Below are 22500 nucleotides of genomic sequence, written 5' to 3' on the forward strand. Positions count from 1 at the left end.
TACCCCAGACGCTTCACATGCCTTGATTCAATCCACTGACAGTACGTCAACCCCGGTATACCACATCGATCCAATTCACTCTATTCCTTGCCCTCCTTTCACCCTCCTGCATGTTCAGGCCCCGATCACACAAAATCTTTTTCACCCTCTTCTGCTCTCTCAACCACGCTCTTTTTATTTCCACACATCTCTCTTACCCTTACGTTACTCACTGGATCAAACCACCTCACACCACACATTGTCCTCAAACATCTCATTTCCAGCACATCCATCCTCCTACGCACAACTCTATCCATAGCCCACGCCTCGCAACCATACGACATTGTTGGAACCACTATTCCTCCAAACATACCCATTTTTGCTTTTCGAGATAATGTTCTCGACTTCCACACATTCTTCAAGGCCCCCAGAATTTTCGCCCCCTCCCCCACCCTATGATCCACTTCCGCTTCCATGGTTCCATCCGCTGCCAGATCCACTCCCAGATATCTAAAACACTTCACTTCCTCCAGTTTTTCTCCATTCAAACTCACCTCCCAATTGACTTGACCCTCAACCCTACTGTACCTAATAACCTTGCTCTTATTCACATTTACTCTTAACTTTCTTCTTTCACACACTTTACCAAACTCAGTCACCAGCTTCTGCAGTTTCTCACAAGAATCAGCCACCAGCGCTGTATCATCAGCGAACAACAACTGACTCACTGCCCAAGCTCTCTCATCCCCAACAGACTTCATACTTGCCCCTCTTTCCAAAACTCTTGCATTCACCTCCCTAACAACCCCATCCATAAACAAATTAAACAACCATGGAGACATCACACACCCCTGCCGCAAACCTACATTCACTGAGAACCAATCACTTTCCTCTCTTCCTACACGTACACATGCCTTACATCCTCGATAAAAACTTTTCACTGCTTCTAACAACTTTCCTCCCACACCATATATTCTTAATACCTTCCACAGAGCATCTCTATCAACTCTATCATATGCCTTCTCCAGATCCATAAATGCTACATACAAATCCATTTGCTTTTCTAAGTATTTCTCACATACATTCTTCAAAGCAAACACCTGATCCACACATCCTCTACCACTTCTGAAACCACACTGCTCTTCCCCAATCTGATGCTCTGAACATGCCTTCACCCTCTGAATCAATACCCTCCCATATAATTTGCCAGGAATACTCAACAAACTTATACCTCTGTAATTTGAGCACTCACTCTTATCCCCTTTGCCTTTGTACAATGGCACTATGCACGCATTCCGCCAATCCTCAGGCACCTCACCATGAGTCATACATACATTAAATAACCTTACCAACCAGTCAATAATACAGTCACCCCCTTTTTTAATAAATTCCACTGCAATACCATCCAAACCTGCTGCCTTGCCGGCTTTCATCTTCCGCAAAAGTTTTACTACCTCTTCTCTGTTTACCAAATCATTTTCCCTAACCCTCACACTTTGCACACCACCTCGACCAAAACACCCTATATCTGCCACTCTATCATCAAACACATTCAACAAACCTTCAAAATACTCACTCCATCTCCTTCTCACATCACCACTACTTGTTATCACCTCCCCATTTGCGCCCTTCACTGAAGTTCCCATTTGCTCCCTTGTCTTACGCACTTTATTTACCTCCTTCCAGAACATCTTTTTATTCTCCCTAAAATTTAATGATACTCTCTCACCCCAACTCTCATTTGCCCTTTTTTTCACCTCTTGCACCTTTCTCTTGACCTCGTCTCTTTCTTTTATACGTCTCCAACTCAATTTCATTTTTTCCCTGCAAAAATCGTCCAAATGTCTCTCTCTTCTCTTTCACTAATACTCTTACTTCTTCATCCCACCACTCACTACCCTTTCTAATCAACCCACCTCCCACTCTTCTCATGCCACAAGCATCTTTTGCGCAATCCATCACTGATTCCCTAAATACATCCCATTCCTCCCCCACTCCCCTTGCTTCCATTGTTCTCACCTTTTTCCATTCTGTACTCAGTCTCTCCTGGTACTTCCTCACACAGGTCTCCTTCTCAAGCTCACTTACTCTCACCACCCTCTTCACCCCAACATTCACTCTTCTTTTCTGAAAACCCATACAAATCTTCACCTTAGCCTCCACAAGATAATGATCATGTTGATGGAGAGAGGTGGGTGATTATTGGTGCATATGCACCTGGGCATGAGAAGAAAGATCAAGAGAGGCAAGTGTTTTGGGAGCAGCTGAATGAGTGTGTTAGTGGTTTTGATGCACGAGACCGGGTTATAGTGATGGGTGATTTGAATGCAAAGGTGAGTAATGTGGCAGTTGAGGGAATAATTGGTATACATGGGGTGTTCAGTGTTGTAAATGGAAATGGTGAAGAGCTTGTAGATTTATGTGCTGAAAAAGGACTGATGATTGGGAATACCTGGTTTAAAAAGCGAGATATACATAAGTATACTTATGTAAGTAGGAGAGATGGCCAGAGAGCGTTATTGGATTACGTGTTAATTGACAGGCGTGCGAAAGAGAGACTTTTGGATGTTAATGTGCTGAGAGGTGCAACTGGAGGGATGTCAGATCATTATATATATATATATATATATATATATATATATATATATATATATATATATATGTGTGTACGTGTAGGAAGAGAGGAAAGCGATTGGTTCTCAGTGAATGTAGGTTTGCGGCAGGGGTGTGTGATGTCTCCATGGTTGCTTAATTTGTTTATGGATGGGGTTGTTAGGGAGGTAAATGCAAGAGTTTTGGAAAAAGGGGCAAGTATGGAGTCTGTTGGGGATGAGAGAGCTTGGGAAGTGAGTCAGTTGTTGTTCGCTGATGATACAGCGCTGGTGGCTGATTCATGTGAGAAACTGCAGAAGCTGGTGACTGAGTTTGGTAAAGTGTGTGAAAGAAGAAAGTTAAGAGTAAATGTGAATAAGAGGAAGGTTATTAGGTACAGTAGGGTTGAGTGTCAAGTCAATTGGGAGGTGAGTTTGAATGGAGAGAAACTGGAGGAAGTGAAGTGTTTTAGATATCTGGGAGTGGATCTGGCAGCGGATGGAACCATGGAAGCGGAAGTGGATCACAGGGTGGGGGAGGGGGCGAAAATTCTGCGAGCCTTGAAGAATGTGTGGAAGTCGAGAACATTATCTCGGAAAGCAAAAATGGGTATGTTTGAAGGAATAGTGGTTCCAACAATGTTGTATGGTTGCGAGGCGTGGGCTATGGATAGAGTTGTGCGCAGGAGGGTGGATGTGCTGGAAATGAGATGTTTGAGGACAATGTGTGGTGTGAGGTGGTTTGATCGAGTAAGTAACGTAAGGTTAAGAGAGATGTGTGGAAATAAAAAGAGCGTGGTTGAGAGAGCAGAAGAGGGTGTTTTGAAATGGTTTGGGCACATGGAGAGAATGAGTGAGGAAAGATTGACCAAGAGGATATATGTGTCGGAGGTGGAGGGAACGAGGAGAAGAGGGAGACCAAATTGGAGGTGGAAAGATGGAGTGAAAAAGATTTTGTGTGATCGGGGCCTGAACATGCAGGAGGGTGAAAGGAGGGCAAGGAATAGAGTGAATTGGAGCGATGTTGTATACCGGGGTTGACGTGCTGTCAGTGGATTGAATCAAGGCATGTGAAGCGTCTGGGGTAAACCATGGAAAGCTGTGTAGGTATGTATATTTGCGTGTGTGGACATATGTATATACATGTGTATGGGGGTGGGTTGGGCCATTTCTTTCGTCTGTCTCCTTGCGCTACCTCGCGAACGCGGGAGACAGCGACAAAGCAAAAAAAAAAAAAAAGAAAATATATATATATGTATATATATATATATATATATATCTTCCGCAAAGCTTTTACTACCTCTTCTCTGTTTACCAAATCATTTTCCCTAACCCTCTCACTTTGCACACCACCTCGACCAAAACACCCTATATCTGCCACTCTATCATCAAACGCATTCAACAAACCTTTAAAATACTCACTCCAACTCCTTCTGACATTGCAACTACTTGTCATCACCTCCCCACTAGCCCCCTTCACTGATGTTTCCATTTCTTCCCTTGTCTTACACACGTTATTTACCTCCTTCCAGAACATCTTTTTATTCTCCCTAGAATTTGATGATACTCTCTCACCCCAACTCTCATCTGCCCTCTTTTTCACCTCGTGCACCTTTCTCTTGACCTCCTGCCTCTTTCTTTTATATATCTCCCTCTCATTTGCACTATTTCCCTGCAAAAATCGTCCAAATGCCTCTCTCTTCTCTTTCACTAACAACCTTACTTCTTCATCCCACCACTCACTACCCTTTTTAATCTGCCCACCTCCCACACTTCTCATGCCACAAGCATCTTTTGCGCAAGCCATCACTGCTTCCCTTAATAAATGGGAGGGTACTGATTGAGAGGGTCAAGGTATGTATAGAATAGCAGATTGGGGAAGCAGTGTGGCTTCAGAACTGGTAGAGTATGTGTGGATCAGGTGTTAGCTTTAAAGAATGTATGTGAGAAATGCTTAGATAAACTGATGGATTTGTTTGTAGCACTTATGGGTCTGGAGAATGCATATGATAGTTGATAGAGATACTCTGTGGAAGGTATTAAGAGTATATGGTGTGAAAGGTAAGTGGTTAGAAGCAGTGAAAGTTTTTATCAAGGATGTAAGGCATGTGTAAGAGTAGGAAGAGAGGAAAGTGATGGTTTGCAGTGAACATCGGTTTGCGGCAAGGATGCATGATGTCTCCATGGTTGTTTAATTTGTTTATGGATGGGGTTGTTAGGGAGGTAAATGCAGGATTTTTGGAAAGAGGAGCAATTATGCAGTCTGTTGTGAATGAGAGGGCTTGGGAAGTGAGTCAGTTGTTGTTCACTGATGATACAGCGCTGGTGACTGATTTGGGTGAGAAACTGCAGAAGTTGATGACTGAGTTTGGTAGTGTGAAAGAAGAAAGCTGAGAGTAAATGTGAATAAGAGCAGTTATTAGGTTCAGTGGGGATGAGGGACAAGTTAAATTTTCTCCAACCTACATCACAATTAACTTGTCCCTCAACCCTACTGAACCTAATAACCTTGCTCTTATTCATATTAAGTCTCAACATGCTGGTTTATTTTCAGAAAACCACCGATCATTGTGGGGCTGGTTGTTATCACCCGTCCAAAAATTTCTTCTTATATGTTTGTTAGACATTGAGGGTTAGTAATAAACATTAAAGGGTGGTGCACTATATACTTCTGATTTATTATACATGCCTGCATTTCAAAACTTTTTTCATTGTCAAAATTTTTCAACTAATGATTTAGATAAGTTTTGTATGCTGAATTCAAAAATGAACTCCATTTTTCTGAATCAGATCAGGTTTTTGGATAAGCTATTTTTGAAAAAGTACTGATATGTCTCGATTAGTAGTACTGCACTGAACTTTATGAATGATGTTTTTGGCCTAACCTGTCACAGGTACCTTTAACATAACCTATTTTTCTTCACCTTAGATCTAAACTGACACTACAATGAATCACAAGTCGAAGAACCACTCTGATAGATTCTGCTATATCTGTGGAAAGGCGATTCTTTTAGACTGTCATGCAAGAATTACACATTTTGTGAAGAAGTCATATCACGCTTACTTTGGAGTAAAACTAGGTGACTAAGATAAACCATTTACCCCTAATATTTGTTACAAAACAACAAAATGTGTTCAAAATCTATGGAATTGGAGGAACAAAACAAAGAAGAGTATGCAATTTGGTGTTCCAATGTATGGAGGGAAGGCAAAGATCATACCACAGACTGTTATTTGTGCATGACATCTGCAGGGCATCAATCAGAAGAGTAAGCATCATGTTCATTATCCAGATGTTCTAGTCCTCCATGGTCCAGGTGTTCCTGTTCCTGAACCTGATGTCAACATGGAATAGTCGTCCAAATCACAGGCTGGAGATGCGACCAATGAAGATAAGTATGGTACATTCAAGCCAGGAGAGGAGGACCAACCAGTGCCACTAAGCCACACAAGACTTGAACCTGTCCAAGGAGTCTGCTCAGCTGTTAGGTTCATGCTTTCATGAGAAATATCCGCTGGCACCAGAGACAACATTCTTTTGGTAAAGAAACCACAAGAAAGAGTTCCAAAAATTCTTTTCATGTGATAAGGCATCTTTGCTGGTCTACTTCAACATCACCACTAACCAAACTAGATCAATGGGTTTGAAAGTGTGACTCAACAGAGTGGAGACTTTTCATTCATCAAGTAGAAGTTTCCAAGTGTAAGCCAAGAGAAACTGAAGACCGGGATATTTAATGGTCCTCAGATAAGAGTGCTCATTGAGGATGCCCACTTTGATCAAGCACTGAATCCCACTGAACTCTCTGACTGACTGGCTCTGAAGTCGATTGCTACAAATTTCCTGGGCAAACACCGGAGTCCTGACTATGAGAAAACTGTAGGTGAGCAGATATCGAGTTTCTGCCAACTAGGTGCACACATCAGTAAAAATGCACTTCCTCAGATCTCAACTGGACTATTTTCCAAAGAACTGTGATGACTTCAGTGAAGAGCAGGCAGAACATTTTCACAAGGACATCCAAGTAAGGGAGGAACACTATCAAGGCCGATGGGACATCAACTTCCTGGCCGACTACTGCTGGTGTCTAAAAAGGGATGTGGTGTCAGCTAAGCACAAGCGAAAAGTCCTTGAAGAGGATATTCATCCCTGATTAGCCTATTTTTGTATTTAATATCTTTCTTTAAATCTATAAAAACAACCTGCGGGGCATGCATGTATTTTATTTTTATTTATTTTGCTTTGTCGCTGTCTCCCGCATTTGCGAGGTAGCGCAAGGAAACAGACAAAAGAAATGGCCCAACCCACCCACATACACATGTATATACATACACGTCCACACACGCAAATATACATACCTATACATCTCAATGTATACATATATATACACACACAGACACATACATATATACCCATGCACACAATTCACACTGCTTTTATTCATTCCCATCGCTACCTCGCCACACATGGAATACCATCCCCCTCCCCCCTCATGTGTGCGAGGTAGCACTAGGAAAAGACAACAAAGGCCCCATTCGTTCACACTCAGTCTCTAGCTGTCATGCAATAATGCCCGAAACCACAGCTCCCTTTCCACATCCAGGCCCCACACAACTTTCCATGGTTTACCCCAGACGCTTCACATGCCCTGGTTCAATCCACTGACAGCACGTCAACCCCGGTATACCACATCGATCCAATTCACTCTATTCCTTGCCCGCCTTTCACCCTCCTGCATGTTCAGGCCCCGATCACACTAAATCTTTTTCACTCCATCTTTCCACCTCCAATTTGGTCTCCCACTTCTCCTCGTTCCCTCCACCTCCAACACATATATCCTCTCCGTCAATCTTTCCTCACTCATTCTCTCCAGTTGCCCAAACCATTTCAAAACACCCTCTTCTGCTCTCTCAACCACACTCTTTTTATTTCCACACATCTCTCTTACCCTTACATTACTTACTCGATCAAACCACCTCACACCACACATTGTCCTCAAACATCTCATTTCCAGCACATCCACCCTCCTGCGCACAACTCTATCCATAGCCCACGCCTTGCAACCATACAACATTGTTGGAACCACTATTCCTTCAAACATACCCATTTTTGCTTTCCGAGATAATGTTCTCGACCTCCACACATTCTTCAAGGCTCCCAGGATTTTCGCCCCCTCCCCCACCCTATGATTCACTTCCGCTTCCATGGTTCCATCCACTGCCAGATCCACTCCCAGATATCTAAAACACTTTACTTCCTCCAGTTTTTCTCCATTCAAACTTACCTCCCAATTGACTTGACCCTTAACCCTACTGTACCTAATAACCTTGCTCTTATTCATGTATATAGCAGTTAATTCTGCTAGATGAATCCACTCTACCAATAAAACTGGAAATGAACATATTTTGAATGATTTACTTTGAAAATCTGACCTGATTGAGAAAAATCAGTGTTTTTCAGAATCATGAGACACTGATCAGAGAACAGCAAACATATTGTTGACCTTTAAAATCACACAGACCAGTTTTTCTGGTCAGTCAGTCAACACAGGAACCAACATTCTTGAGTAAAGTGTTTTGTTCTGTTTTTGTGTTTCATTCAGACGTGATGATACAGTCACAATGCTTCATCAACTTTTTCTTGCCTGCTCTTTTCCCTTTGTTCTTATAGGTACCAAAAATTTCAAGTAAAACTAAGAGTCATGGGGCCAATTACACAGCCAGACTAGGCTTTCAAAGTTCTAATCATAACATGCTTTTCCCTTAAGATCTTAAAGTTCCACGAGCAAAAAATGCACAAAAAATGAAAAGCAAAACAATTTTTTATCATGAGAAGTACCTATCTATATTCTATCTATATCTCTGATGTCCATTCCCTCAGGGAATTCCCACAAGGGGGTGGCTGCAGAAAGTCTCTATAACTGGTGAACTCAAGTGCTGCTTCTTAGCCTTTAGTGCCTAAACCTTAATAGGCCACTGTCTGAAGGCAACTCAGTGCAGTTTCCAGAGGCTTCTACCTACCTAAAGTTCCTATCAACTACTACTACTTATTGTGTCTACCTAATGATCTAATCTACTACCACTTCCTAATGCTCCCACCTAATGTTCCTACCTACTACTATCTTAATCATCGATTCCCAATTAGCGATGGGTGGCGCAGGAAAAGCTAACTTCTGTTCTGGGCAAACTGAGTAAGACACAAAGTTTAGATAGCGAAAGAAGTAATTAATTTGAAGGAAGAAGTATACGGACACATTAAGGGGAAGACATTAGATCAGAATGCTGAGAGCAAAGGTCGAAATAAGTGGAAAGGTGGAAGTCAGCTAATGGTTCATATATACCTTACCCTACCTTATACAGAACACCCCCCAGCACCGCTCACCTTCCAGTGCAGCCTGGCGGTCAGGAGTAGAGGCTTGCCCTGCCGAGACGTCCACTTCCCACCAAGTCAAACCACTTTCGGGAACTGGTACCTGCCCTGGTAGTTTTGGGGGGTAACCAAGTCCCACCTATTACAAGCACACATGGGGGAAACACCTTCTCCAGCCCAAGAGCCGACACCAAATGGAAAAGGCTGGCAACCAAATCTTAACCTGTGCTCTTGGACCACATCCTGTGAAGGGAGTGGGTCCAGGTTAGGGCTTTCACAGAGCACACCTCAAGGTCCTGGTAGGAAAGCCCTAACCCTCTGAGAGCACTCGCACTCTCATGACACCATGTGCCATGCCAGTTAACAGTGGCAGATGTTACAAGCAGTGTCTTTGCCAATAAAATCCCTTACGCCCTAAAGGACTTCCAGGGTGCCATAATAGCTGCACTTGTCTTGGTGTGCAGTCGAAAACATGAAGCAAACTCCCTCTGTGCCTTTGGAAGCCATGATGTCCGGCTTCCTAAAGGACCCAACAATAGGGATGAAAGGCTCACAAAACACTTCGTAACCTTTCTGCCTCAACCGGACAGCCAAATTGGCACAGATGTTATCATGCCACTTCACTCTACCCCCATGGGTATGTGAGCATACCTGAGAGATATGCCTGAGCGTACCGGGCTTCTGACAAATGACACAGCAATGCATGCCAGGCCCGACCAATGCAGCAGCTTGCTCATGACTGCAGGTTCTTGGACCGCCACCTGAATCACTGGGTCTGACAAGCTAAGTAGCTTCTTGAACCTGGCTTATCTATTCAGCCAAACGGTTGAAACAAAATCTGGTATTCGAAGCCCATCATCCCATGCTGCCAAGTGGAAGTATGCGCAAAGCACTTCATGGGCCAGGCGGAAACAGCGGTGGACTGCAATCTCACATGCCTATCCATGCGTGCTACCTGCGTCTTATAGACTTCCCCAAGCACCAGGCGATGCGTAAGCTATGGCACTAAGCAGTCTAACAGGATCACAACCCTCTGCTGAGGTTTTAGAGGGGCTATAATGACGTTAAGTAGCCCCTCTTCTAGCAGGGAATCATAGGACTTGCGCCTGCCTCCTGCACCACCGAGAACGCTAAGGTACATATAGTCATCCTCAGCACTCATGGAGCCAATAGAGCTGCCCAAGACTTGGAACGTCCTACTTTTGTTGACATACCAAGTCTTGTGCCTTGTTAACATACCCAGTCTTGCCGTCAACCTCCATGCTGAAGGACCAACACTTTCCTGAGTTCACTTGAAGCCCACCCCCCCCACAAGAGTCTCTTACATGATGTCTATTGCTTTCTGTAAGCCAGCCAGCATCTTCGCCATCAGAACCAGGTCATTGGCAAACGCTAGCACTGACACTTTCAAGTTGCCAAATCCAACACCCTTGCCCAATCTTTTAACCCTTAATGTTTCTTCTTAATGCTCCTGCTGAATGTCCCCTCCAACTAATAATATCTGTTACTCCTGCCATTTTGCCATAAGGCTTGGCTAGCACACAGCACTCACTGCAGAAAAATCTAGTTACAAAGAATGAGTTGTGAGCTAAATGTTGTTAAGCGTTGTGTGTGACAAGGAGAGATTATATGTTCGTGGATAGAATGCCAGCAGTCCACAGGTGGCAGAGGCAGAAAGAAAAAGACAGCTACCTGGGTCTGAAGATTACAACCCAACAACCACTGAAGCGCTGGCTAACTACACAGCTATCACTAATCATCCTGATACCCTAGCAAGTAGTACTAGTAATACACCTCCCTGATTTGTGGCTGCCTACCAACTACTACCTACCAGACAGTACCTGATGAATAAAATATTTCAATTTACAAGCAAATGATGATATACTTTATTCATTAAACAGAGAAAGTCTTAACCAAGCAACCATACTTACCCAACTATTCAAAGGTCCCCAGGTCGGTACACGCTGACACAAATCACGAAGAATTCTTATCACCATCACACAGCTCTGTAGCCCGTTGGCTCTAGCCTGAGGGATATCACAAATGTAAATATTACAATTATACATACTAGTGCTGGTTGGTCCAAGATGGGCATTAATCATTTACTTGATGCACATTTACAAACTACCAGATATTTCATTAAAAATTCAATGAACAAAGACAATAAAATTTCTATGAAAATGTAAATCAATACAAAAAACGTTACATCTTTCAAACAAAAGCAGTCCTATATACGTAAACCTCAAATATAAGTATCCATGGGAGATACTGCCCATCTTGAACTAACAAGTGCATAGAGATGAAACAGAACAGACTTATAATCCTTTCATTCCATGCACCCACAACAGCCAGCACAAATTAGACTTAAAATTTATGTTGAACCAGGTTCTTGTATGAACTCTGCTTGGAAACTCCACAAAACAAAGGCTCCACTGCTGTTATACTGATAACAAACTACTAAGGCGCAAGACACACCATTACTGGAACAAAGTACAGCCCCTTTCCATAACAAAGCAGAGTCCTCCTGTACTTTCCAGCCTCATGCTTTTTCTTGCAGGCTAAGCCCACAATAAGACACCTCCATGAATGTGTGAAGGGCAATGCTGTGAGGTAGCTGTAAAGGGGGAGATCAACTTTTGGGGAAAAGGTGTTCTGCTACCCTGCCTCAAACAGTGATGAAGGGAAGGTAGCAGCTCAGGCCATCACTACTACCTCACTGCACACCAACCACAATCAGGGAGAAGTTAAGGGGGCACTCAATACTTTTTTCCTAGCTAAAGACTAATCATGAAATTTAAAGAAAACAAAATAAAATAAAATCCACCATGATATGAATGAAATACAGGCTTTCTCCATCACTGTCCAAACCTCCCGAACTGGCAGCTGTCACAGATAAGTACACTCTGAAAATCAGCATGTCAATGACCAACTCAGCAAGTGTGAAAACATATTAAAAATAAAAGAAGTTATAATAATTATTATAAAAACAATGAGGGTAGTTTGGTTTACTGCCTTGCTAAGTCTCCATCCATGCTGGTTTCCAAAATGTGCAATAAAACAATCAGGTGGCAGTTAGTCAAAGTTGCACAGTAAAGGAGAAAACCTGATGTGACCTGCCAATAACCTAACACAGTTTCTAACCCAACCCACCCACACATCTCCATAAGGCTGAAAAGTTTGAGGGAGGCCAGGCAAACCTGTTCCTTCTTTATCATTCCACGGTAATGGAAGGAACAGCCTATCCTGGTTTAACCCTCAGATGAATGGATTGCAAACCTGGAACCACTTGGCATGTCTGAGGGCAGCAAGAGCGTCCAGACATTTCTGCTTGTCGAGCACATCTGGAGGATCCTTGACGGCGGTCACCTGGGAGTCTAAAATACAACAACACAGCGTCCGTCACACACCCGCGCCACACCCACCCACCCGCCATCGTCCTCTCACCACCCACCACCTCTGCCTGCACATGTAAACTTCACAGCAGCCTGGCACCATAACAGTGTAGGCACAGGGTAAACAGGATGCCAGGCAGTCTATAACTGAATGCTTTTTTTTAATACTAATTATTTCCAAATTATGCATATGGCTGTATGAGTAAGTAATGACTCATCATAATAAACTGTATGTTGGCTACTGATAAGAAAAAAAAATGAAAAAAAGAACAAAACAGCTAAGACTGCACTAGGTCTGTGTTCCCAGGGATGGTGGAGACTGGGTCAGGTGTGGCCAATGGGCAACTCTTCCCCTCTGCAGTACAAGAGAGCCACAATGTTCATGCCTGGTCTCAAGGCACAGACTTAACTGAAAAGTATGGCACAGTTTAGGTTGAGGTCAAAACTGACTGCAAAGGAACTTTTTAAAGAACGTAATTCTCTTGTCCAGTCTCTCTTTATATGGCCCTTTTTTCATTCCATTTACAGATGACCATCAAGACAGAGAGGGGAAAGTTATCACTTAGTGAACCAGGGGCCAGCAATGCTCAATTTAAATGTACAAAAAATTAACACAGTTTGGTCACAAAACAGGGCCTACAGATGCTGTCCATAATAATGCTCTCACTGCGTCCCCTGGTCTCATGTTATGCAGTGTAAGAGGCCAGTCTTATAGCATTTTCATCACAATTACAATAGGCCACATAAATTCTGCCATTAATTTTGCTTAATAGGAAAAAAGTAAATGTTCTGTGATGAAAACCTTGACTTCCCCTAGTTAGAAAAGTCTTTCAATGGATAATGAGAGATATTCTGCTGAGATGAATAGTAGTCTGAGAAATAAGTAATATATGTACACACATATATATATATATATATATATATATATATATATATATATATATATATATATATATATATATATATAATATATATATATATATATATATATATATATATATATATATATATATATATATATATATATATATATATATAAAACAAAAATAAAATGATAGGGAGAGATCCTCATTCAAGACTAGATTAAATCAAAAGAAAGATTAGAAGCAACCAAGACAGAATAATTTACTCAATCCATATAAAAGACTTCCTTCTTAACCTGTCACTGATGACAATCAGACTATAAATTAGCCTGTTTGTGTTACCTCCATCATGAAGAAGTTGTTCCCTCATGATGGGAGAAGTAAGGGTCACATTAACAGAAATGCGCTGCTCCCCAATATTCTGCACAACTAGTGCTGCTTCTTCTACTACTCTCTGGATGTCATACTTGTCCTCCGGTGCTACCACCTAGAATGAAAGAACCAAAAACTAATTTAAACTTTACCTAGTAACCACAATAAAAAACAACTGTTAAAGTACAATTTCATGCATATAATCTCCTTTATACACATAATTACCTATTTGTTCTGTAAGAAGTGGTAGTTCTACAAATATGGGGCCTCAACTCGTAATCTCCAGTATCACAATTTTCTCATTTCTGTATGCTGTTTGCATTAAACATGAGTTCAGTCATTTCATCTCATTAATCCACTATCCATAAATTATACATGTACTTCCTTACCAAGGATGTAAGGCATGTGTACGAGTAGGAAGAGAGGAAAGTGATTTGTTCCAAGTGAATGTTCAGTTTGCAGCAGAGTGCGTGATGTCTCCATGGTTGTTTAATTTGTTTATGGATGGGGTTGTTAGGAAGGTGAAAGCAAGAGTTTTGGAGAGAGGGGCAAGTATGCAGTCTGTGTTGGATGAGAGGGCTTGGGAAATGAGTCAGTTGTTGTTCGCTGATGATACAGCGCTGGTGGCTAATTTGAGTGAGAAACTGCAGAAGTTAGTAACCGACTTTGATAAAGTCTGTGAAAGTCGAAAGTTGAGAGTATATGTGAATACGAACAAGGTTATTAGGTTCAGTAGGGGTGAGGGACAAGTTAATTGGGAATTAAGTTTGAATGGAGAAAAAATGGAGGAAGAAGTGTTTTAGATATTTGGGAGTGGACTTAGCAGTGGATGGAACCATGGAAGCAGGAGTGAGTCATAGGGTGGGGGAGGGAGCGAAGGTTCTGGGAGCACTGAAGAATAAGTGGAAAGCGAGAACGTTATCTGAGAGGACAAAAATGGGTATGTTTGAAGGAACAGTGGTTCCAACAATGCTATAGGACTGTGAGGCATGGGCTATAGATAGGGTTTTGTGGAGGAGGGTGGACACATAATAAAAAGAGTGTGGTTGAGAAAGCAGAAGAGGATGTGTTGGTTTGAACAAATGGAGAGAATGAGCGAGGAAAGATTGACAAAGAGGATATATGTGTCAGAGGTGGAGGGAAGGAGGAGATGCAGGAGGCCAATTTGGAGGTGGAAGGATGGAGTGAAAAAGATTTCGAGCGATCAAGGCATGCAAGAAATAGAACGAATTGAAATGACGTGGTATACCGGGGTCGACGTGCTGTCAATGGATTGAACCAGGGCATGTTAAATGTCTGGGGTAAACCATGGAAAGGTCTGTGGGGCCTGGATGTGGTAAGGGAGCTGTGGTTTCAGTGCATTACACATAACAACTAGAGACTGAGTGTGAACGAATGTGGCTTTTTTTTTTTTTTTTTTTCCTGGCGTTGCCTCGCTGGGGGTATGCTATTTCCTGTGTGGCGGGGTGGCAATGGGAATGGATGAAAGCAGCAAGTATAGATATGTACATGTGTATTTATGTACATGTCTGAGTATGTATATGCATGTATACGTTGAAATGTATATGTGCATGTTGGGGCATTTATGTATATACATGTCAATGTGGGTGGGGTGGGCCATTCCTCATCTGTTTCCTTGCACTACCTTGCTAAAGCAGGAGACAGCGGTTACATTTTTTTTTTTTTTTTTTTTTGCTTTGTCGCTGTCTCCCGCATTTGCGAGGTAGCGCAAGGAAACAGACGAAAGAAATGGCCCAACCCACCCCCATACACATGTATATACATACGTCCACACACGCAAATATACATACCTACACAGCTTTCCATGGTTTACCCCAGACGCTTCACATGCCCTGATTCAATCCACTGACAGCACCTCAACCCCGGTATACCACATCGATCCAATTCACTCTATTCCTTGCCCTCCTTTCACCCTCCTGCATGTTCAGGCCCCGATCACACAAAATCTTTTTCACTCCATCTTTCCACCTCCAATTTGGTCTCCCTCTTCTCCTTGTTCCCTCCACCTCCGACACATATATTCTCTTGGTCAATCTTTCCTCACTCATTCTCTCCATGTGCCCGAACCATTTCAAAACACCCTCTTCTGCTCTCTCAACCACGCTCTTTTTATTTCCACATATCTCTCTTACCCTTATGTTACTTACTCGATCAAACCACCTCACACCACACATTGTCCTCAAACATCTCATTTCCAGCACATCCATCCTCCTGCGCACAACTCTATCCATAGCCCACGCCTCGCAACCATACAACATTGTTGGAACCACTATTCCTCCAAACATACCCATTTTTGCTTTCCGAGATAATGTTCTCGACTTCCACACATTCTTCAAGGCTCCCAGAATTTTCGCCCCCTCCCCCACCCTATGATCCACTTCCGCTTCCATGGTTCCATCCGCTGCCAGATCCACTCCCAGATATCTAAAACACTTCACTTCCTCCAGTTTTTCTCCATTCAAACTCACCTCCCAATTGACTTGACCCTCAACCCTACTGTACCTAATAACCTTGCTCTTATTCACATTTACTCTTAACTTTCTTCTTTCACACACTTTACCAAACTCAGTCACCAGCTTCTGCAGTTTCTCACATGAATCAGCCACCAGCGCTGTATCATCAGCGAACAACAACTGACTCGCTTCCCAAGCTCTCTCATCCCCAACAGACTTCATACTTGCCCCTCTTTCCAAAACTCTTGCATTCACCTCCCTAACAACCCCATCCATAAACAAATTAAACAACCATGGACACATCACACACCCCTGCCGCAAACCTACATTCACTGAGAACCAATCACTTTCCTCTCTTCCTACACATACACATGCCTCACATCCTCGATAAAAACTTTTCACTGCTCTAACAACTTGCCTCCCACACCATATATTCTTAATACCTTCCACAGAGCATCTCTATCATATGTATAATAATAATAAAAAAAATAACTTCCTTACATCTTTTTCAGAAATTTCTAGCCCAATTTCATGTTATGTCCTATGGATGTTCTATCTCTAAATCTCTACATCACCAATATGTTTTATAAATTTGGAGGAAGTAACAAGGCTATCCCTCACCACTCTCTTCCAAGGTGGTCATATTAAGGCCTCTACCCTTTCCTTGTGACTCAGCTCCCTTAAACTTAGTTCCATATTTGTAGTCTCCTCTGGATCTTATCATCTCTGCTTCTTTTGGTGCAGTGAACCAACTTGAAAAACCTTATTCTAGTTTTGGTCTTATGTATAATGTGAACTGCTAGCTGAATGTACCCTTATCCACGAACTTTAATTCTAAAACTTACTAGCACATAGATTTTGAGTGATCGGGGCCTGAGGAGGGAGAAAGGAGTACAAGGAATAGAATGAATTAGAATGATGTGGTATGCTGGGGTAGATGTGCTGTCAATGGATTGAATCAGGCATGTGAAGCATCTGGGGTAAACCATGGAAAGGTCTGTGGGGCCTGGATGTGGAAGCGGAGCTGTGGTTTCGGTGCATTACACGACAGCTAGAGACTAAGTGAGCAAATGTGGCCTTTTTTTGTCTTCTCCTGGTGCTACCTAGCAGCTGAAGGGAGGAGGAGGAGGGGGTGGAGGAGGAGGGAATGATATTTCATGTTTGGCAGGGCAGCAACGGGAATGGATGAAGGCAGCAAGTATGAATATGTACATGTGTATATATGTATATGTCTATGTATGTATATGTGTGTATACGTTGAAATGTATTTCTTCATTTATTATTATATCTAGTTGCTGTCTCCTGCATGAGCAAGGTACTGCAAGGAAACACAAAAGAATGACCCAACCCACCCAAATACAGATGTATATACATAAACACCCACACACACACATATACATACCTATACATTTCAACGTATACATATATGCACATGTACATATTCATACTTCCTGCCACACATGAAAAATGGCACCCCCCCAATGTGCATGAGGTAGCGCAAGGAAAAGAAAACAAAGGTCACATTCACTCACACTCAGTCTCTAGATGTCAGGTGTAATGCACTGAATACACAGCTCCCTTTCCACATCCACGCCCCACAAAACTTTCTATGGTTTACCCCAGACGCTTCCCATACCTTGGTTCAATCCACTGACATACTAGTACGTCCACCCCAGTATAAAACATCGTTCCAATTCACTCTATTCCTTGCATGCCTTTCACCCTCCTGTATGTTCAGAACCCCTTTGCTCAAAATTGGTTTCACTCCATCTTTCCACTTCCAATTTGGTCTCCCACTTCTCATTCCCTCCACCTCTGAAACATATATCCTCTTTGTCAATCTTTCCTCACTCATTCTCTTCATGTGACCAAACCATTTCAATACACCCTCTTCTGCTCTCTCAACCAAACTCTTTTTATTACCACACATCTCTCTTACCCTTTCATTACTTACTTGATCAAACCTCCTCACACCACATAGTACTCAAACATTTCATTTCCATTACATCCACCATCATCCACACAAACCCATCTACAGTCCATGCCTCGCAACCATTTAACATTGTTGGAACCATTATTCCTTTAAGCATACCCATTTTTGCTCTCTGAGATAACATTCTCACTTTCCACACATTCTCCAACGCTCCCAGAACCTTTGCCCCCTACCCAACCCTGTGACCCACCTCCCTTTCCATTGTTCCATCCACTGCTAAATCAACTCCCAGATATCTAATACACTTCACTTCCTCCAGTCTTTCTCCATTCAAACTATCTCCCAATAACTTGTCCCTCAACCCTACTGAGCCTAAATACTTTGCTCTTATTCACATTTCCTCTCAGCTTTCTTCTTTCACACACCTTACCAAACTCAGCCACCAATTTCTACAATTTCTCACCCGAATCAGCCACCAGTGCTGTATCATCAGAGAACAATAACTGACTCACTTCCCAACCCCTCTCATCTACAACAGACTGCATACTTGCCCCTCTCTCAAAAACTCTTCCATTCACCTCCCTAACCACCCCATCCATAAACAAATTAAACAACCATGGAGACATCATGCACCCCTGCCGCAAACCGACATTTAGTGAGAATCAATCACTTTCCTCTCTTCCTACTCGTACACATGCCTTACATCCTTGATAAAATTTTCCCTGCTTCTAGCAACTTACCTCCCACACTATATACTCTTAATCCCTTCCACAAAGCATCTCTATCAACTCTATCATATGCCTTCTCAAGATCCATAAATGCTACATACAAATCCATCTGTTTTTCTAAATTTCTCTCGTACATACTCCAAAGCAAACACCCGATCCACACATCCTCTACCATTTCTGAAACCACACTGCTCTTTCCCAATCTGATGCTCTGTACATGCCTTTTCCCTCTCAATTAATACCCTCCCATATAATTTTCCAGGAATACTCAACAAACTTATACTTATGTAATTCGAACACTCACTCTTATCCCCTTTGACTTTGTACAATGGCACTATGCATGCATTCTGCCAATCCTCAGGCACTTCACCATGAACCATACATGTACTGAATATCCTTACCAACCAGTCAACAACACATTCACCACTTTTTAATAAATTCCATTGCAATACCCTCCAAATGCGCCACCTTGCTGACTTTCATCTTCCACAAAGCTTTCACTACCTCTTCTCTCTTTACCAAACCATTCTCCCTGACCCTCTCACTTTGCACACCACCTCGACTAAAACATCCTACATCTGCCACTCTATCATCAAACACATTCGACAAACCTTCAAAATACTCATACCATCTCCTCACTTCACCACTACTTGTTATTATCTCCCCATTAGCCCCTTCACCTATGTTCCCATTTGTTGTCTTGTCTCACGGACTTTATTTACCTCCTTCCAAAACATCTTTTCACTCTTCCTAAAATTTAATGATACTCTCTCACGTCAACTCTCATTTGCCCTCTTTTTCACCTCTTGCACCTTTCTCTTGACCTCTTGCCTCTTTCTTTTATACATCTCCCAGCCATTTGCACTACTTCCCTACAAGAATTGTCCAAATGCCTCACTCTTCTCTCTCACTAACAATCTTACTTCATCCCACCACTCACTACCCTTTCAATCTTGCCACCTCCCATCTTTCTCATGCCATAAGTATCTTTGGGCCAAGCCATCACTACTTCCCTAAATACATCCCATTCCTCCCCCACTCCCCTCAACTCCTATACTCTCACCTTTTTCCATTCTGTACGCAATCTCTCCTGGTACTTCCTCACACAAGTCTCCTTTCCAAGCTCACTTACTCTCACCACTCTCTTAAACTCAACATTCTCTCTTCTTTTCTGAAAACCTCCACAGATCTTCACCTTCGCCTCCACAAGATGATGATCTGACTTCACTCCGGTTCCACCTCTCAGCACATTAACATCCAAATGTCTCTCATACGGCCTATCAATTAACACCTAATCCAATAACGCTCTCTAGCCTTCTCTCCTACTGACATACACATCCTTAAATATATCTCTCTTTTTAAACCTGGCATTCCCAATCACTAGTCCTTTTTTCAGCAAACAAATCTAAAAGTTCTTCACCATTTCCATTTACAACAATGAACACCTGATATACACCAATTATACCCTCAACTGCAACATTACTCACCTTTACATTCACATCACCTATCATAACCCAGTCTCATGCAACAAAGCTGCTAACAAACTCACTCAGTTGCTCCCAAAATTCTTGCCTCTCATGATCTTTCTTCTCAAGACCAGGTGCACTGGCTACAATGATCACCCATCTCTCTCCATTCACTGTCAGTTTTACTCATATCAATCAAGAGTGTACTTTCTTACATCCTATCAAATACTCCCACAACTTCTGCTTCAGGAGTAGTGCTACTCCTTCCTTTGCCTCTTGTCCTCTAACCAACCCCTGACTTTACTACGAGGATATTCCAAACCACTATTCCCGTTTACCTTTGACCTTCGTTTCACACAGACCCAAAACATCCTGGCAGGTTCCTTAACTCAAACATACTACCTATCTCACCTTTTTTCTCTTGTTTACATCTACACACACTTAGACACCCTAAACTGAGCCTTCGAGGAAAATATGCACTCCCCGCATGACTCCTGTTTCCCCTTTTATAAAGTTAAAATACAAGAAGGGATGGGTTTCTAGCCACCCGCTCCCGTCCCCTTTAGTCATCTTCTACAACAAACGGGGAATACATGGAAAGTATTCTTTCTCCCATATATATATATATATATATATATATATATATATATATATATATATATATATATATATATATATATATATATATATATATATATATATATTTTTTGCCGCTGTCTCCCACGTTTGCGAGGTAGCGCAAGGAAACAGATGAAAGAAATGGCCCAACCCACCCCCATACACATGTATATACATACGTCCACACACGCAAATATACATACCTACACAGCTTTCCATGGTTCACCCCAGACGCTTCACATGCCCTGATTCAATCCACTGACAGCACGTCAACCCCGGTATACCACATCGCTCCAATTCACTCTATTCCTTGCCCTCCTTTCACCCACCTGCATGTTCAGGCCCCGATCATACAAAATCTTTTTCACTCCATCTTTCCACCTCCAATTTGGTCTCCCTCTTCTCCTCATTCCCTCCACCTCCGACACATATATCCTCTTGGTCAATCTTTCCTCACTCATTCTCTCCATGTGACCAAACCATTTCAAAACACCCTCTTCTGCTCTCTCAACCTCGCTCTTTTTATTTCCACACATCTCTCTTACCCTTACGTTACTTACTCGATCAAACCACCTCACACCACACATTGTCCTCAAACATCTCATTTCCAGCACATCCATCCTCCTGCGCACAACTCTATCCATAGCCCACGCCTCGCAACCATACAACATTGTTGGAACCACTGTTCCTTCAAACATACCCATTTTTGCTTTCCGAGATAATGTTCTCGACTTCCACACATTCTTCAAGGCTCCCAGGATTTTTGCCCCCTCCCCCACCCTATGATCTACTTCCGCTTCCATGGTTCCATCCGCTGCCAGATCCACTCCCAGATATCTAAAACACTTTACTTCCTCCAGTTTTTCTCCATTCAAACTTACCTCCCAATTGACTTGACCCTCAACCCTACTGTACCTAATTACCTTGCTCTTCTTCACATTTACTCTTAACTTTCTTCTTTCACACACTTTACCAAACTCAGTCACCAGCTTCTGCAATTTCTCACATGAATCAGCCACCAGCGCTGTATCGTCAGCAAACAACAACTGACTCACTTCCCAAGCTCTCTCATCCCCAACAGACTTCAAACTTGCCTCTCTCTCCAAACTCTTGCATTTACCAACCTAAGAACCCCATCCATAAACAAATTAAACAACCATGGAGACATCACACACCCCTGCCGCAAACCTACATTCACTGAGAACCAAGCACTTTCCTCTCTCCCTACACGTACACATGCCTTACATCCTCGATAAAAACTTTTCACTGCTTCTAACAACTTCCCTCCCACACCATATATTCTTAATACCTTCCACAGAGCATCTCTATCAACTTTATCATATGCCTTCTCCAGATCCATAAATGCTACATACAAATCCATTTGCTTTTCTAAGTATTTCTCACATACATTCTTCAATGCAAACACCTGATCCACACATCCTCTACCACTTCTGAAACCACACTGCTCTTGCCCAATCTGATGCTCTGTACATGCTTTCACCCTCTCAATCAATACCCTCCCATATAATTTACCAGGAATACTCAACAAACTTATACCTCTGTAATTTGAGCACTCACTCTTATCCCCTTTGCCTTTGAATGTGTTTGATGATAGATTGGCAGATATAGGGTGTTTTGGTCGAGGTGGTGTGCAAAGTGAGAGGGTTAGGGAAAATGATTTGGTAAACAGAGAAGAGGTAGTAAAAGCTTTGCG

General features: G+C 42.4%; 1 protein-coding gene across 1 annotated transcript in view; it reads right to left on the bottom strand.

Moving 5' to 3' along the window:
* Positions 1-22500, bottom strand: part of Zn72D (Zinc-finger protein 72D) — a 362702-nt gene that overhangs the window by 127952 nt on the left and 212250 nt on the right. The window contains exons 9-11 of the mRNA XM_071686208.1: positions 13538-13682; positions 12217-12314; positions 10872-10967 (exon numbers count right to left, since the gene is read on the bottom strand). Of these exons, the coding sequence (XP_071542309.1) occupies positions 10872-10967; positions 12217-12314; positions 13538-13682 (339 nt within the window). The remainder of the gene's footprint in view (positions 1-10871; positions 10968-12216; positions 12315-13537; positions 13683-22500) is intronic.

This window comes from Panulirus ornatus, chromosome 41, assembly GCF_036320965.1.
Source record: "Panulirus ornatus isolate Po-2019 chromosome 41, ASM3632096v1, whole genome shotgun sequence".
Taxonomy (NCBI): domain Eukaryota; kingdom Metazoa; phylum Arthropoda; class Malacostraca; order Decapoda; family Palinuridae; genus Panulirus; species Panulirus ornatus.